Below are 18,333 nucleotides of genomic sequence, written 5' to 3'. Positions count from 1 at the left end.
AGCTGATGTTTTCAAGCGTACCTATCAATCGAACCTCCTAATCATGTCCAGGTACCAATTCCTTCACTTTAGCTACAGGCCACTCTATGTCAAACCTTACCCGTCGTAAGGGCAGTGGCCATGCTAGAAACACCTGCTCATCTGGGCGCAAGTTTTTCTCCCCTCACCCGGCTTGTACTTCCTCACGTTGCTGACTTAGGACTCCAGTTGCCTGTTTTGGTATACAAGTAATGGTTGAAACATACAGCTACATAGGATGTGGCATAAGGATTAACACAGTAATTTTACAGTACATGTTCTTTTGTATCAACATGGTTGCTTGAAGAGATGCAATATTCATTGTAGTGTATTTTCTTTTTTTATAAAAAGATGACGTTTTTCTACAGAAATGATATAGTAGAGGCATAGTATTCGTTATTATTCAGCTTCATAATTGTTCACAGGAGAGCTGAGTATGTTAAGTCCCTAAAAGTGTAAATTCAATATATTTTGTACTTTGTTGCTTTTGGCAACAGTTAAAGTAATAATTTATTTCCCTGGTACACGGTAATTACAAAGCATGGCGTTTCTCACATCTTATGCAAACTCCGCGTTAAACACATTTAATTACATATGTAGTTATATGAAAGAATACCGTATATACCCTATACATGTATTGCACGGAGTAACTCGTCCAGGCTTGCGCTATCTGACTTAGCGCTCGTAACAGCTGTTTCTCGTGCAAGCAGAGCTGTCAGTCAGCTTGTGATTTGAGATGCCTGCCAAGCCGTTTCATTCCAATGACTTCGGCTTCCCCCACCTTCACCTGCCTGCTCCTCCAGTTAGCATTCCTAAGATTGAGCTGTCCCAAATATTCTCGCCGAAATCTTTCTCTAACAGCCTGTCTTATTTCATTTCTGTCCGGCTCTATGGCTAAATGATTAGCGTGCTGGCCTTTGGTCACAGGGGTCCCGGGTTCGATTCCCGACACGGTCGGGAAATTTAACCATCATTGGTTAATTTCTCTGGCACGGGGGCTGAGTGTATGCGTTGTCTTCATCATCATTTCATCCTCATCACGACGCGCAGGTCGCCTACGTGTGTCAAATCGTAAGACCTGCACCTGGCGAGCCGTACATGTTCTCGGACACTCCCGGCACTAAAAGTCATACGGCATTTCATTTCAGTTAATTTCTGTAAGAGTTTCTTTCACAAATATTAGTAGAATCTATTTTACCCATGCCAGGCACTCCCACTTCCTTGATTTCTTGTAAGAACATGGAAGGCGTTAATGTGATTGGGTCTTCTGACTCGCTAGGCAGACAAGTCAAAGGGCGAGAATTCCTTAAAGACACACAATCGCAGAAGATGATGAACATTTCTTCGTGGTTTAATTTTGCCCGGCCAAGAATTTCACGAAGAGTTTCTTTTTCTTTCTTTCTCTCCCACAATCTCCCCACCACGCAGCACTATACTCCTCGCGGCTTTACTTCTGAATTGACGTTTTGCAAAACAAATGAGCATCACCTTACCTCTGTTGCCAGCGCGCTACACCCGCGAGAACAGCTGATGGAATACCATCGCGGTACACAGCCCTCGTAAAAGCTAATGAATCGGGGTTGGAAACAAATTCAGAAAAAACTACACATCCTAACAACATCTGATACTAGACAAAGAATACATTATTAAGAATAAAAGAGAATTAGGCAATAACATATCACTCACCGCTAATGGCAGTCCGGCTCCATGGCTAAATGGTTAGCGTACTGGACTTTGGTCACAGGGGTCACGGGTTCGATTCCCGGCAGGGTCGGGAATTTTAACCATCATTGGTTAATTTCTCTGGCACGGAGGCTGGGCGTATGTGTCGTCTTCATCATGATTTCATCCTCATCACGACGCGCTGGTCGCCTACGGGTGTCAAATTGAAAGACCTGCACCTGGCGAGCCGAACATGTCCTCGGACACTCCCGGCACTAAAAGCCATACGCCATTTAATACCGCTAAAGGCTGGCACAGGAAGGAGGCTATGGCCTACAAAGGGAACACTCTAGGTGATCTTAGAGTCACTTTCTTGCCACTTGTCTTTCCCGAACTAAACTGAGACATGCTAAACACGCACGAACTAAGTGCACAAACCAATACACGGACGTAAATAAAACTACAGCTATTTTTATACACTGAACTACTAAACCTGTATTTTACTAACTCACGGTATGCTAAACTGTAAACTATGCTATACTATACTAGAGAGATACAGACTAATATGAAAAACAGTAATTACTGAAGAAAAATGCATAAGATCGCGAACCGTACCGTATACCACACGCGCTGAGCGAGATAGGTTAACCGCGTGGTGAATGTAAATATTAGAGTCGGCAACTAGATTTCGAGATCGCACTCTGCCGATATAAGTCGATATGAATGGCAGCTTGGGATTGGTTGGATCACCGCCGTCTCAGTCTCTATATACTGTAGAGATTGAGACGGCGGTGGGTTGGATGTCTAGGTTTCAACGCGTAACCACCAGACATAGCCAAAATCGGCCAAAACGTCAATTTAGAAGTAAAGCCAGTATAGGTGGATTAAATTTCCATTGAATCCTTTGAGTCCTACTGAAACACTCGTAAGTCAATTCACTGAATGCATGATCAGTCCCTACAAAGTCACTACCATTGTCACTAAAATTCTTGTTTGCCTGCCTCGTAGGGCTATGAAACGACGAAGTGTCTGAAGGAACTTACACGTTGATAATCCTGAAACAAGCTCCAGATGTATGGCACGGACATATTCATCAATCCCCCTGTAGGCGGGGGCGGTAAATAACACTCATAGTATCTCTTGACGTATCGTGACAGGCCCCCAGGTCCCCAGGGGTTCTTAACTTAAGAGAGTGGGTTGGCGACCGTGGGGTCCTTAGATGCTTCGTCTATCCTATCCGACCTCCCTTGGTCAACTTTTGTTTTTACCGACCCCGACGGCATTAGGTATCTAGGCCTAGGTAGTCTTTCATTTTCACGCCCTTTTTGGCCCTCGTCTTTCTTTGGCCGACGCCTTCATTGTTCAAAGTGTCGGTTTCCTTCTATTCCCCCCCCCCACTGATTAAAGTTAACAGAGTATGGTTGCCTAGTTGCATCTCCCCTTAAAGCAATAACAACAACAACTCTTAACTTGGGAGAGTGATTTGGTGACCACGGGGCCGCTAGCTGAGTCCTGGCTTTTGCTTCCACTCACTTGTGCCGAGCTATTCACTTTCATCTATCCTATCCGACCTCCCTTGGTCAACTCTTGTTCTTTTCGGACACTGAATGTATTAGGCTTACGGGGCCTAGAAAGCCTTTCATTTTCACGCCCTCCATGGCTCTCGTCTTTCTTAAGCCGATACTTTCATTTTTCGAAGTGTCGGATTTCTTCAATTTTTCTCTCTGGTGGAGGATTGTTGCTTAGTTGTACTTCCTCTTAAAACAGTAATCACCACCATTACCACCAACCCCAGCTTAGGCGAGTACTGACATTGCTTCCACTTACTCGTGCCAGACTCCTGACTTTCATCTATCCTATCCGACCTCCCTTGGCCAACTCTTGTTCTTTTCCGACCCTGACGGTATTAGGTATAGGGGCCTAGAGAGACGTTCATTTTCGCGCCCTTCGCGGCCCTCATCTTTCTTTAGTCGACACCCTCTTTCTTCAAAGTGTCAAATTCCTTCCATTTTTCCCTTTGATTAATGTTAATACAGGATGGTTGCCTCTTATAATCACCGGCAGTTCGAGTGCTGGCTACCAGGAGCGCACTCAGTTCCTAGTGGGATAGGGTGTCCGGACTTTTCGTACCACGGACATTCCTTACCACTTGATTTTTCACGACATTTCGTACCACCTAGGTCGTTATCTACCTGCCAACAGTTTTCCTGTAATCCTCAAATATTTAAACCAGGACAATCTGTACTACTTGATGTCAAATTGGAATTTCCTTTCCATGCCAGCGGGCGTAATGAGCCTGACAGACACACTTTAGAAATCAGAAACAAAAATAATTGACAACATCTGCTGAAGAAAACTTCTAACTGTATATTATGTTAATAGTTGCCCTTTAAACTATACTTATCACTTATGTTTACGTAAATATTATCATAAGAAAGTCGATTTTTTAAAAGTATAAATTCTGAAACGAAACAATACAATAGAAACACACATCGTGTTGGGGCGCAATGTGCCTGACGAGCAAAAGGATGTATAATATTACTATTATTGTAAATGTTGTTGTTTGTCCAACCCTTGTCCCGTTTCCCTACGGGGTCGGGTATGAGGTGAGATGAATCTGTCGTGGCGGGTTTTTATGACTGGATGCCCTACCTGACGTTAACCTAATCAGAGGAGTTAATGAGATGAAATGAATAACGTGATATATGATAGTAGGGGGGAGGGTGAAACCCGGTGCCGGCACATAGCCTACTCCTGTCGAATAGCACCAAGGGGTCTGCTCAACGCTTAACGTCCCCATCCGACGGACGAATCACCATCAACAGCGTCATATGCCCTCACTCCATATGAGCACTGCGGAGAGGTTTGGAATTTAATCCAGGCTTTTGGCACGCAATCTAGTGATTAGAAATTGTATACCACCACCTCCCCTACCCTACCGACCAACATTTTGATGGTGAAAATTTTTTCGACCAACGGGACTCGAACCGGCTAACCTCGGTGTCAGACCGTTTAGACTTCAGCGCCTTAACGATCATGGCCACCAGGCGGGCATTGTGAATATTAACTAAGTAAAATAAAAAAAAGCCGCCTCTGTGGTGTAGTGGTTAGTGTGATTAGCTGCCACCCCCGGAGGCCCGGCTTCGATTCCCGGCTCTGCCACGAAATTTGAAAAGTGGTATGAGGGCTGGAACGGGGTCCACTCAGCCTCGGGAGGTCAACTGAGTAGAGGTGGGTTCGATTCCCACCTCAGCCATCCTAGAAGTGGTTTTCCGTGGTTTCCCACTTCTCCTCCAGGCGAATGCCGGGATGGTACCTAACATAAGGCCACGGCCGCTTCCTTCCCTCTTCCTTGCCTATCCCTTCCAATCTTCCCATCCCTCCACAAGGCCCCTGTTCAGCATAGCAGGTGAGGCCGCCTGGGCGAGGTACTGGTCATTCTCCCCAGTTTCATCCCCGACCAAGAGTCTGAAGCTCCAGGACACTGCCCTTGAGGCGGTAGAGGTGGGATCCCTCGCTGTGTCCGAGGGAAAAGTCAACCCTGGAGGGTAAACAGATGATGATGATGATGATGAAAATAAAAAGATTCTGAAGAACTGGACGATACGTGCTTGAAGACCACGCGGAAACAGGAAACTACTTAAGGGTGGAAGTATCTAGGTCCCCGCGAATGACGAATCAATTCAGTTATGCCCGACGGAAACTTAGCATCAGTTATTCAGTAGTGGTCACACCGTGCAGAGGCTTCCGCGTCAGTAGTGGACAATGGATATACAAATGGATATATGCATTCGGATATCGTTTTTACTTTGCAGTATTCTCCACTCTTCCCACAGCTCACTTCTCGACAACACGCCTTCGTCGTCTGTCTCTACAGTGGACTGTCTTCTCCATGACCTCATCCCAAACTATTTTTGATTCGGCCGGGTGACGCAGCAACTCTAACATCGCACCCAACCGACCCAACAAAGCATATCGGCCAGACACCAAGTTGAAAGTCGGCCTTCCCGCCATGTATTATACCTGTATAGTCCGTGATGTTGACCTTGCAATCTTTGACGAAGCCATCCAGACCGATCTGCGCATTCTCGGCGTTCATAGTGCCGCACGACTCTACGACGGCCCCGCACCATCACCGGATGTACCTCTGTATATCGACTCTGCAGATGCCTACTTCAACCTTCACGATAATGGTGTGTTCATCCAACATCGCCTTCACCGTGTGGAATCTACTCCTTCCAACGTCTTCGCGCAGCTCATGGACAACGCACCTGCTACAGCCGCTTCGCCCATCACAACCCCTCCATCCCCGTCACTACCAGCACACGTGTCCTCTAGCTACATCACCACCGTTACTACCATTACTACTACCACCACCACTACCACCTCTGCGCACACCTCACTCTGCACTCCTTTTTTTTTTTTTTTTTTTTTTTTTTTTGCTAGTTGCTTTACGTCGCGCCGACACAGATAGGTCTTATGGCGACGATGGGGCAGGGAAGGGCTGGGAGTGGGAAGGAAGCGGCCGTGGCCTTAATTAAGGTACAGCCCCAGCATTTGCCTGGTGTGAAAATGGGAAACCACGGAAAACCATTTTCAGGGCTGCCGACAGTGGGGTTCGAACCTACTATCTCCCGAATACTGGATACTGGCCGCACTTAAGCGACTGCAGCTATCGAGCACTCCTATTACCACCACAACGATGTCCCATCTTTTCCCCCATGTGATGTCTTCTCTCCCCATCCCTCACACCCCTGATCTACCACGTCCCCAGAACACATCTCATCAGCCACCTGCCGAGGGAGTTATTACTCCTGATACTCCTGGAAGTATGTTACGTCCACCATCGACGCCACCGCCTTCGGACCGTAATATTCTGTATAGCTGCGTCGTTTGCGGTGTGGAACCAAGTATACCAGCTGACGTCATCGCCCAGGATCTCCGCCTGTCAGGACTGCCCGTGCGAAGAGCGTTTCGCATCCACAATGTCGACGGCCCGTCCTTCTTAGTCAGACTCCATCTTCCAACTTCCGAAGACGCTCAACGCCTCATCGACAACGGGATAAACCTCTATGGCCGCCACCATCGAGTTGAACCATCTCGCTCGCCTCCTCAAACCTCGCCCCGACATACCACACCTCGTCGCCATCCCCGGCCTGCCCCTTCTCCTCAACCACCTAGTCCACATCTCCGATCTTATCCACTCCCACCCCGTTGCTTTTCGCCACCATCGCCAACCTCTCACCTCCTCAGCCTTCTGCTCACTTCTCTTGTTAACTTCTCTTCCTACTATCACATCCTTGCAGCTCATCTTATCCCTTGCAACCTTGTATAAACCTTCCCTTCTTGGCTTCTCTCCTATACAAGTATTTGTAAATCTGTCCACAAAGCACTAAATAACCTACACATCCGTTATTCTCATCTCCTTAACTTCTTCATACCGCATTACCCACCTTCCTCATTTCTCACACCTCCCAGTTCTCTTCACTTCTCACGGCCTGAGCGAGGGCGTCACCCTCTGAGAGGCCCGCCCCGCCCTTCTGGCGGGGAATGAAAACATGAAAACAACAACAACAACACCCACTCTTTCAAGTGGTACGGAATGTCTTCTCCTAAATATTTTAAAGTCATTAACTGACACTTCGCAGGCAATATGCCGGTCAAGTTTTACGAAATGTCCGGTGGTACGAAATGTCCTAGAACCGTGGGATAGTTCAGGAATGGAACAAGACAAGATTACGGATAACGAACAATTTCTTTGTGAGTGAGGTTAGTACAGTATAGCTATCTCGAAGTTGTGATAAAATGTGACATGATACTTATCTGATAGAACTGTCAATTGTGACGTAGATGACGTGTTATCGCAGTAAAAGAGAGAGATAACGTCGAGGTGAAGTTTTAATGTTTCTCGTTATTCTGATTTAGTTACTGTAGTAAAATGTGCCAGACTAAACTGAAATTTTGGATTTTCGCAGCATTTCTCGTCGCAATAGGTGAGTTGGATTCTTTATTTCAGAACAAATTTTAAGAAACAGAATGTCCAGTGTTGCGGAATGTTTTCAAGAACTGTAATCCCTGCTAGGTTGGAATAGTATTTAATATACAGAGCGGTCTTCTCATTGTAGGGACTAGTACATGGTGAACCTCGCTCCCCACCACCTTACACGGCTGGTTTTTTGTGAAGTTTTGTTCTCTTTCATCGGAAACGGTATTACCATGTGCGAAACCTAGAAGTCTTTCAGTTTCACGTCAATTATAGCTGTTGGGTTTTAACCGATATCCTGATTACTTCAGGGTTACGTCTTCTCCTCCTTTATACGGCGATTGTCTGGCTCCATGGCTAAATGGTTAGCGTGCTGGCCTTTGGTCACAGGGGTTCCGGGTTCGATTCCCGGCAGAGTCGGGATTTTTAACCTTAACTGGTTATTTTCGCTGGCACGAGGGTTGGGTGTATGTCTCGTCTTCATCATCATTTCATCCTCATCAAGAAGCGCAGGTCGCCTATGTGAGTCAAATCAAAAGACCTGCATCTGGCGAGCCGAACTTGTCCTCGGACACTCCCGGCACTAAAAGCCATACGCCATTTCAATTCATCCGGCGATTAATGTTTAATTTCGGGCCGATGACCTCGATGTTAGGCCCCTTTAAACAAGCATCATAATGTTTAATTTTAGGGGCGTAACGTATATCATTCGGACCCGCCTGCCAAAATAAAAATTCGGACCCACTCATATAAAATGCAAAACCTAGAAATAAGTAATGTGCATTTAATGACAGCAGCTAGATGCAGGGGTTTCCAAAAGGCGGCCCGCGGGCCGCATGTGGCCTGCGAAGCCATTCTTGCGGTCCGCGAGAGCACTCTAAAAAATAATGTGTGAAGAAAAGTGACAAAAATATTTAATAGTTCGTTCAAAAACGTATTAATTTTTATAAAACTTAACACCAGTTCCTCTTTTCAAGTATTCACTTGTTCTCAATAGAACAATATTGCTTGAAATTTGGATTTTAAATGTTTTTGTTATTATTTTTGGGTCCCACTGACTACTTTTGATGGTTTTTGGAGACGCCGAGGTGTCGAAATTTTGTCCCGCAGGAGTTCTTTTACGAGCCAGTAAATCTACTGACACGAGGCTGACATATGTGAGCACCTTCAAATACCACCGGACTGAGCCATAATCGAACCTACCAAGCTGGGGTCAGAAGGCCAGCGCCTCAACCGTCTGAGCCACTCAGCCCGGCTCCAAATTTCACTCTTTTATGCAATTTTGAAATAATGTTTTAAGCAATTATAATGATCAAACCCTCCTTTCAATTGAACTATACATATTATTTCATATTGGTGCTTCTGTACCGTTTGAAGAATTTTACGAAAATTGGCCTATTCAAGTGCGGCCCGCGAACATGAGTAAGGTTTACAAAATGGCCCTCGAGCCCTTACAAATTGCTATTTGTTTTACGTCGCACCGACACAGATAGGTCTTATGGCGACGATGGGATACGGTAGGCCTAGGAATGGGAAGGAAGTGGCCGTGGCCTTAATTAATGTACAGCCCCAGCATTTGCCTGGTGTGAAAATGGGAAACCACGGGAAACCATCTTCAGGGCTGCCGACAGTGGGGTTCGAACCCACTATCTCCCGATTACTGGATACTGGCCATACTTAAGCGACTGCAGCTATCGAGCTCGGTCTTACAAATTGGAAACCCCTGCTAGAACTAATGTTGAGTTATACAAGTTATTGTAAATCTCAACCGCCCAATGTCGTCACTCACCGCCGTGGATCTTGGACTTATATCGCGTTCATTGGCTTATTTTTTCAGTAACTACTCAGTATCCGATACCAAAGTCTCAATGATAATCATTTATTCGAGTGCAACACCAAAAATTATACGAACAACATTAAATCAAAAAATTTTCTAATGCCGTTTGAAAAATATCAAACCGCACAACTGATAAGCCTAGTCTATTGTTAACTTCGTGCAGAGAGATCTTGTTTGTAAATGAGTGGACTGGTTGTTACTACATGAACTTTTTATTGAAATTATAGATTGTTGTCGAAAAATGTGTGACACGAGTTAAATGTTCAAGAAACTTTGTGCACGGTACGATCTCTAGTGCACTGCTCATCTAAGAAAGTACCATTTTAGAACTAAAATGTGGAATTTGGTATCAATTTGAATTGTTATAATTATTTTAAAATAATTTGGAGCAGATCTTTTGTGAGGAGCGTTCACAGCGGTGCTGTGTTAATAAACAATGTCAATGAAAACATTACTCCACATGTTAATACAATTTTGTTAACAAACTTCTTCAAGATTGTGTCCACACCAAGATAGCAGTTTGTAAAGTTACAATGGATAGGGTCAGGAAGAAGAAAATACATACAGCTGCAGCTTTCATTATTTTAGTGAGTGGGTACAATTAGAGAAAAGCGCAGACGTGAAGTGTGGCAAAGAAAAATTCTGGGAAGGCGACTAGAATTAAGATTGAATAGAACACTTATGTCACAACTTTTAATTCATGAAGCAGCAGGCTTCCAAAATTCTCTTGAGAATGCCCTCACGTGACTTTCAGTTCCTGTTGACAGTAATTGGGTCTGAAATTGCAAGTAATGATACAGATAATAGAAAGCCGGCTCCACTAATGACAGGCTATTTTTTTTTATAGATAGGCTATAACTTTAAAGATTTGTAGCAACTGGTGACATTTCATTTACTGTATATACCTATTCGTCCAGACAGGACCTCTCAGGGTGCATGCGCCTGGTGCATGCACTGTGCACGATGCAAAAGACGACTTCGCTTGGTTATCAGAGTGCAGACCCCCACTCCTCGATTTGGAGCAATAGCGCTGCTCTCTCTTTCCCCACGCCTGTCTCGCTCGCTCCCCCTGTCTCTCTCATCCTCACTTGCTCCGTAGCGCTCCAAATCCGAGCTAAGTTGAGTCGAGCTTAGCCGAGTAGCCAAGAGACGAAGCGTTGGTCCGAGCCGAGCCGAGCGGGACCGATGCACTGTGCACAGGAACTCTGCGCCGCTGTCTACACGCGTGAGATTTTGGGCGTTTGAGAGGCCCTGGCCTAGATTTTCAAAACAAGCAATTTCAGTTATTGTGTCTGAGGTTTTTGAAGCTTTATACAACAATATCAAGAAATTGGCAAAGGTACAAAATAAATAAAATCTCCATTTAACCTACGTAGTTAGGATAGTATTATTTTTATGATATACTAGCAAATGTACCCGTGCTTCGCTACGGTATTCTACATTGTATTCGAATATCGAAGTAAATACTGTACATGCAGCAAATAAGATTGTTTTAAAATTGCATGCCTCTTAGCGTTATCCGAGAAACAGCATGGGGAGGTCCCCATACGTTGTTTCCAATGTAAAGTGTTTGTTACGTATTTGTGATGCTAACGGCAGGCTCACTTACTTACTGCCATTCACAATCGAGTTGGGAAGTTTACATTATAATTGCAGGCCCCATTGCCTACTGCGCGGTCACAATCGATTTGGGGAGTTTTCGTTACAATGGCAGCCCCCCTTTCCTACTTCCAGACAGATAACAGTTGAACAGTTTCTATTAAAATGGCAGGCAACTACCCTACTATCAGTCGAAATTGAGTTGTGCAGTCATCATTACAATATCAGGCCCCTTTTCCTAATGCCAGCCAGCTTACTGCCAGTCACACCAAGTAGGTGAGTTTCCATCAAAATAGCAGGCCAATATGCCTAATGCCAGTCACATTTTAGATGAGCACATTTGTTTATAATGGCAGGCACCCTGGCCTACAGCCAAATACAATCGGGTAGGGGAGTTTTAAACAAATCTGCATGCTCCCTTGCCTTCTGCAAGTCAAATCGAGAAGTGAACTATTGATTACAATGGTAGGCCTTCCTTACTAATGCCAATTATCCAGGAGTTGGAGAAGGACCCCATTCCTACTGCCAGTCAAAGTCGGTGTGGGGAAAACTGATTACAATAGCAGACACACCCTTTCTCGATCGCTACAAATCGACATCAGTGAATATATATAGATCGACATACGAAAGTATATACGTGTTTACAATATTGCAGGCCTTCATTTACAGATTAACTGCTGCTAAACGTACGTCATATAGACAAAGGATTGTACCATAAGACGCAGTATTTAGTGGCCTAAATGGCTGGTCTTATGATATCTCATCTATTCTTGGGTCAGATTTAGTTAGAAACGTTGAACAGGGTAAATTTTTGTAAGATTATCTCACATTGCATTACTTTTCGGATTATTATGTGACAGCTATATACATAGCATTTGGCTCATATATGGTTACTGGGTGGGCCAATTTTCGTGAAGAGTTTGATGATTCTATATATCCTATAAGTGATAGAAAGTATGAATTATGCATGTGAAAAGTCCAAATTTACTTAACATCGATTAATAGAGAAAAATCAAACGTAAAAGGGATACAGATTCGACAAAAAGTCATAAGACCAAATTGAACGGAGATTGTGCAATCCGTTATGTGATAGGACTTCCCGAAGGTCTGCACCATCATTAAAATTTCCTCGATATTTCGATATTCTTCGGGGATTAAAAGTGAAAAATTTAAATATCATGGAAGTTTCAATTTTCTTTTTCGTCTGGCAGATTATGCCGCAATCTGGATTTTGGTAGAGGAGGGTAAAAATTAGGACTTTCAGAAAACTAAACCAAAAAATATATACAGATCGTCATTATTACCCCTTAAACGGGTAGCTGTGCGAAAATTTCGCCAAAATAGTCAATGTAGAGGCACGCAATCGTTACGATTTTATTTATATAGATAGATAACGAATCTCCTCCACGTACAACACCTCTTGAGCTATGTCCGCTGGACTTAATCTGCAAAACTGACCATTCATGATATCTCCCTTATTAATCCTCCTGAAGAAAAAAATGCACATGAAAAGTAAGTTTTGGAAATGGAATTCCATCACGTTTGGACGATTTCCAGTCAGGTTGGTCTTGTACTGTATATATTGTGGAAGAGTAAAATCACCATTTCGGTTCCCTATAAACCACCAGTCCATTCCGCGAACATGAAATGTTATTGACCATTAAAACCTACCTTTGGACAGGTGGATGCTAAATATAAAGTTTGGTTCGAACATCTTCAGTAGTTTTCAAGTTGTAAGAAATACGCTTTACATGCACCCGCTCTTGAGTTAAGTCCGATGGGACTTGTACCGAAAAACGGTCAGTTCATGATATCTCCCTTATTAATCCTCGTATCGAAATGATGCACATGAGAAAAAAGGTTTAGAAATGAATTTCCATTAAGGTAGGCAGATTTCCATTAAGTTTGGTTGTGTATATTTTGTGAGAGTGCAAAATTACGGTTTCGGTTTCGTATAAACCCCCAGTTAGTTCAGGGATTTAGAAACAATATTTGCCCTAAAATCTACCCAAGGTCAGGTGGATTCTAAATATGAAGTTTGGTGGAAATATATCCAGTAGATTCTAGCACTCGCGTACATACGGAGTAATTAAGGAAGAAAATAATACAGTTAAGGAAGTTGAAATTAATAGAAAATGGATTATAATTGAGGACAGCCGGATAACGAAAAATATGTAAATGGCAAGTGAATGCATTGGAAAATCAAATGCCCCTCAATAAATTATGCTGGTGTGAGTTATGGATATAATAAAGCGGTAACAGAGAAGAAATTTAGGCGCAGTGATTCTTAGGTAAACAGATAAGATGATGACTAATGGTGTTATTACTTAATCTATTCGAGGGCGGTTATAACCTCCAACGATATTCCGCCAATATCCCGTAGATAGGCCGATTGACGCCTCTCTTGCCTTTTACCCAAGGAACAACCACGAATTTAAAAGCATGATGAGGAAAATGGCAATACGTTACTTCCCTGCTGGCAAGCAGTCAGAGACGTTGCCATGGTAACCTGTAGGTTTGTTGTCGGTCTGTCGGTCACTCAGTGCAAAGCATGGTACCCACATAAAATAGTACATTTCTCCGTCATTTGAAGAGTAAGGTAAATTATGAACATAAAGAAAGTTGTTCCTAATGAAGAGATGTTCACGTAAGGTCGACAGAGTTTACAGAAAATCAATAGTATAAGAGAAAATGGAGGAAAACCGTTCTGGTTTTCCTATAAACCCCCGTCTGTTCAAAGATTTTAAAATGATATGCATATCTGAACCTTCCCCGGGATGAGTATACTCTAAATATGAAGTTTGGTTGAGATCTATCCAGCCGTTTCGACGTGATGGTGGAACAGACAAACAGACAAACAGACACGAAAAGTAAAACCACCGATTCGGTCTTGAGTTGACCTAAAACGGATAAATATCTGAAAAATTGGCAAAACATAAGAAATTACAGACAGCGTACCCCCTACAACTTTATTTATATAGACAAGCGGTTATGGGAGGTGGGGAGCGAAGCTGGAAATGAAACTACATTAGAACACAGCTAAAAGAATATCATACAGAATTAAAGGTGTTGTATATGAGGACTGCCGGCCCCGTTGTGTAGGAGTAGCGTGTCTGCCTCTTACCCGGAGGCCCCGAGTTCGATTCCCGGCAGGGTCAGGGAATTTTACGTGGACCTGAGGGCTGGTTCGAGGTCCATTCAGCTTACGTGATTAGAATTGAGGAGCTATCTGATGGTGAGATAACGGCCTCGGTCTAGAAAACCAAGAATAACGACCGAGAGGATTCGTCGTGCTGACCACACGACACCTCGTAATCTGCAGGCCTTCGGGCTGAGCAGCGATCACTTGGTAGGCCAAGGCCCTTCAAGGGCTGTAGTGCCATGGGGGGGGGGTATATTAGAACTTTCGCTTGCGATTTGATAGTCAATTTTTAGAAGGAATAAGAAATCATCGTATTCCGCGATACGAATTTGCGTGCTCTAATTGCTTCCTTGCGCATGTGCGAACTGAAATATTAACGAAAACACGAAATGTTAATGAAAAGTTTCATTCACAAAAGTTAAAGAAATTTTGTTTATCAACATGCTCGAAAAGTTAATGAACACGCTGTTTTGTTTATTAACATACAAAAATATTCATGAACAGTGTTTATTAACAAAGTTAATGGACACATCTTGGTGTGGACGCACCTTTACACTCAACACAATTACAAGTGCTGCTAGATGCAACCAAATGGCAATTCCTCTGTGTACACATTGTAAAAGCGAATTATTTCGACTGATTTTACAAAACCGCCATGGCCATTTTCGGGCAGAGTGACATTAAGCAACATATATTCGTTTCTGAGGAGTCTGCAGGGCCCCCGCCTGTAGGCCCTAACGTTGCGCTCCTGTTAAGATTATTTTACATGACCCTTTAAAATCATCACTATCAGAGACCTGCCTGCATCTGGGAGATAGTGGGTTCGAACCCCACTGTCGGCAACTCTGAAGATGGTTTTCGTGGTTTCCCATTTTCACACCAGGCAAAATACTGGGACTGTACCTTAATTAAGGCCACGACCACTTCCTTCCCATTCCTAGGCCTTTCCTATACCATCGTCGCCATAATAGCTATCTGTGTCAGTGTTACGTAAAGCCAATTGCAAAAAAGAAAAAAAGAAAAAAGCCTGCCTGAGACTTGCATTAGTGCTTCCCCTGTGGGTGGGGACGGTAGAATAACACCCACGGTATGCCCTGCATATTGTGGGAGGCAACTAAAACGGGTCCCAGAGGCTCTTAAGCTGGTGACCCGGGGCCCATAGCTTATTCCTGGCATTGTTTCCCCTTACTTTTGCCAGGCTCCTCATTTTAATGTCCTATCGACCTCCCTTGGTCAATTCTTGTTCTTTTCCGACCTCGACGGTATTAGAGCATTCAAGGCCTAGGGAGACTTTCATTTTCACGCCCTTCGTGGCCCTCGTCTTTCTTTCGCCGATACCTTCATTGTTCAAACTCCATATGGCCAAGCGTATAGAAAATAAAAATAAAAATGTTGACGCGGCTCTCGCACTGTATTCACCACTTTAGTGCGCACGCCGAGCAGTTGTTGGCGTAGCGGTAAGAGCTCGGACTGATAATTCAATGGACGTGGGTTCAACTCCGTGTGTGGAGACTGGTTTTATGTCAACTTTTATATTATCCATTTTTCAATTAAGCAAAGAGGCGAATGATTCATTTTATTTATTTATACGCGTCCGCCTCTGTGATGTAGTGGTTAGCGTGATTAGCCCGGGGTCGATTCCCGGCTCTGCCACGAAATTTGAAAAGTGGTACGAGGGCTGGAATGGGGTCCACTCAGCCTCGGGAGGTCAACTGAGTAGAGGTGGGTTCGATTCCCACGTCAGCCATCCTGGAAGTGGTTTTCCGTGGTTTCCCACTTCTCCTCCAGGCAAATGCCGGGATGGTACCTAACTTAAGGCCACGGCCGCTTCCTTCCCTCTTCCTTGCCTATCCCTTCCAATCTTCCCATCCCTCCACAAGGCCCCTGTTCAGCATAGCAGGTGAGGCCGCCTGGGCGAGGTACTGGTCATACTCCCCAGTTGTATCCCCCGACCAAGAGTCTGAAGCTCCAGGACACTGCCCTTGGCGGTAGAGGTGGGATCCTTCGTTAAGTCCGAGGGAAAAACCGAACCTGGAGGGTAAACAGATGATGATTATTATTTATACGCAAAAGGCATAGAAAGGTAAAAAAATTAGGATTTAACTGTCAAATGTTTTCTACCTACGCCAAGAATCTATTGTTTGTGTACAGCCGCCAGGAGCAACCTTCACTTGTCAGGTGAAAACGAATCTTACAGCAAAACGATTACTCACGTTTATGGCACATTCCCCAAGGAAGGGAGATAGCCAATAAAGGAGAAAAAAGAATTTCTGTTTGAACACGTCAGGAAAGTTCGCAACTCCAAATTTTCTGCAATTGTCTTCTCAGAAAAAAAATGACGACATATATGCCTTTTGCATACAAATAAATAAAATAAATACAAATAAATGAATAATATAAAAATTGAAAAAATATTCTCCACACGGGGAGTCGAATCCACGACCATCGAATTACTAGTCCAAGCCCTTACCGCTACGTCACCTATTGCGCGGCGTGCACATTAACGTAAGTGGCTTATACGGTGCGAGAGCCGCGTCAACATTATTATTATTTTTATTTTCTATACGCTTGGCTATCTGGAATTCCCACTTCGGGTACTTTCATTTCTAGCCAAGCCCTGCATGTTCTATAAATTTGAGCGAAATCGGTGGTGACGAGTAGGGAATGCCCCCTTGTAAGACATTATCTGAAAATTCCTAAAGTATAAAAAGTCACCTAAAATTTGAGGCGATTCCAAATACCATTTTCATGTCTGTGACATCTTCAGTTTTTGAGATATCAATATCCTAATAAAGACTCTTTGTAAATCACGTTTGTGATATTGCCTTTTCGGACCCAGATGACCATGCGACATAGAACTGTACATGTGAGAAACAGTTTTCACTCATGTCGAAAAAAAATCCCAAACAATTTTCATCATTTTTAAAGGGGATTCCAAATACATATTTCCACGTCTGCAACATCTTCAGTTTTTGAGATATAAGTATCCCCATCAAACATTATTCAACTCTTTAAATTTCTCTTCACCCCCGTTAAGTGCCTTTTCCGAAAACTAAAAATACTTGTCCCTGTATTTATAAAAGTCTTTCCAAATACCAAGTGAAAAATAATTTAACTTTTTATTCACTTCTTTTCAACCCTCTTCCCCCTCAAGTGAACTTTCCAAAAACAAGAAGTACGTGTTTCTTACTTAAAGGAGATTCAAAATACCAACTTTTACGTCTGTAACATATTCAGTTCTTGAGATATAAGTATCCTCATAAACAGAATTCAACTCGTTTTTTTACTTCTTTTCACCCCTGTCAAGTCGATTTTCCGAAAAACAAAAAAATATGTGTCCCTTTATTCTTAAGGAAGATTCCAAATACCAATTTTCACGTCTGTAACATCTTTAGTTTTTTAGATATAAGTATCCTCATACAAATAATTCACCTCATTTTTCAATACTTTCACACCACCCCATAAGTGGATTTTTCGAAAATAAAAGAAGACGGTTTCTTTATTTTTAAAGGAAATTCAAAATACCAATTTTCACGTCTGTAACATCTTCAGAATTTTTTTTTTTTTTTTTTACAAAGAATTCAACTAATTTCTCAATTCTTTCACCCTCCTTAAGTGGATTTTCTGAAAACAAAAATACGTCTTTATTTTTAAAGGCGATTCCAAATACCATTTTCATGTCTGTGACATCTTCAGTTTTTGAGATATCAATATCTTAATAAAATAATTCAACCCCCTTTCAGTCGTTTTTACTCCCCCACCCCTTAAGCGGTTTTTCTGAAAAAAAAAATTATTCTTGACATTTTAAAGATTACAATTGCCAATTTCCACGTCTGTAATATGTTACGTTTTTGAGATATGCTCATTTTAAACAATCATCCCCTTTTTCACCTCCCTTTAAGTGGATTTTCCGGAAACAAATTATCTATGTTTCTTTACTTTTACGGAAGATTCCAAATACCAGTTTTCACGTCTACAACATGTTACGTTTCTGAAATATACTGTAGATTTGTCTTTTAAAAATTCACCCCACTTGTCACTCCTGTTCAGCCCATTAATTGGATTTTTCGAAAACAAAAAAATACATGCTTC

At 43.0% G+C, this 18,333-nt stretch overlaps 1 protein-coding gene across 1 annotated transcript in view; it reads left to right on the top strand.

The window, feature by feature from the left end:
* Positions 1–7,556: 7,556 nt before the first annotated feature.
* The window catches only part of LOC136867459 (uncharacterized), a 71,863-nt gene continuing 61,086 nt past the window's right edge, over positions 7,557–18,333 (top strand). The window contains exon 1 of the mRNA XM_067144666.2: positions 7,557–7,673. Within this exon, the coding sequence (XP_067000767.2) occupies positions 7,619–7,673 (55 nt within the window). The 5' untranslated portion in view covers positions 7,557–7,618. The remainder of the gene's footprint in view (positions 7,674–18,333) is intronic.

The sequence above is a fragment of the Anabrus simplex genome, chromosome 3 (assembly GCF_040414725.1).
Source record: "Anabrus simplex isolate iqAnaSimp1 chromosome 3, ASM4041472v1, whole genome shotgun sequence".
Taxonomy (NCBI): Eukaryota; Metazoa; Arthropoda; class Insecta; order Orthoptera; family Tettigoniidae; genus Anabrus; species Anabrus simplex.
This window is presented reverse-complemented; position numbering and strand designations above follow the sequence as displayed.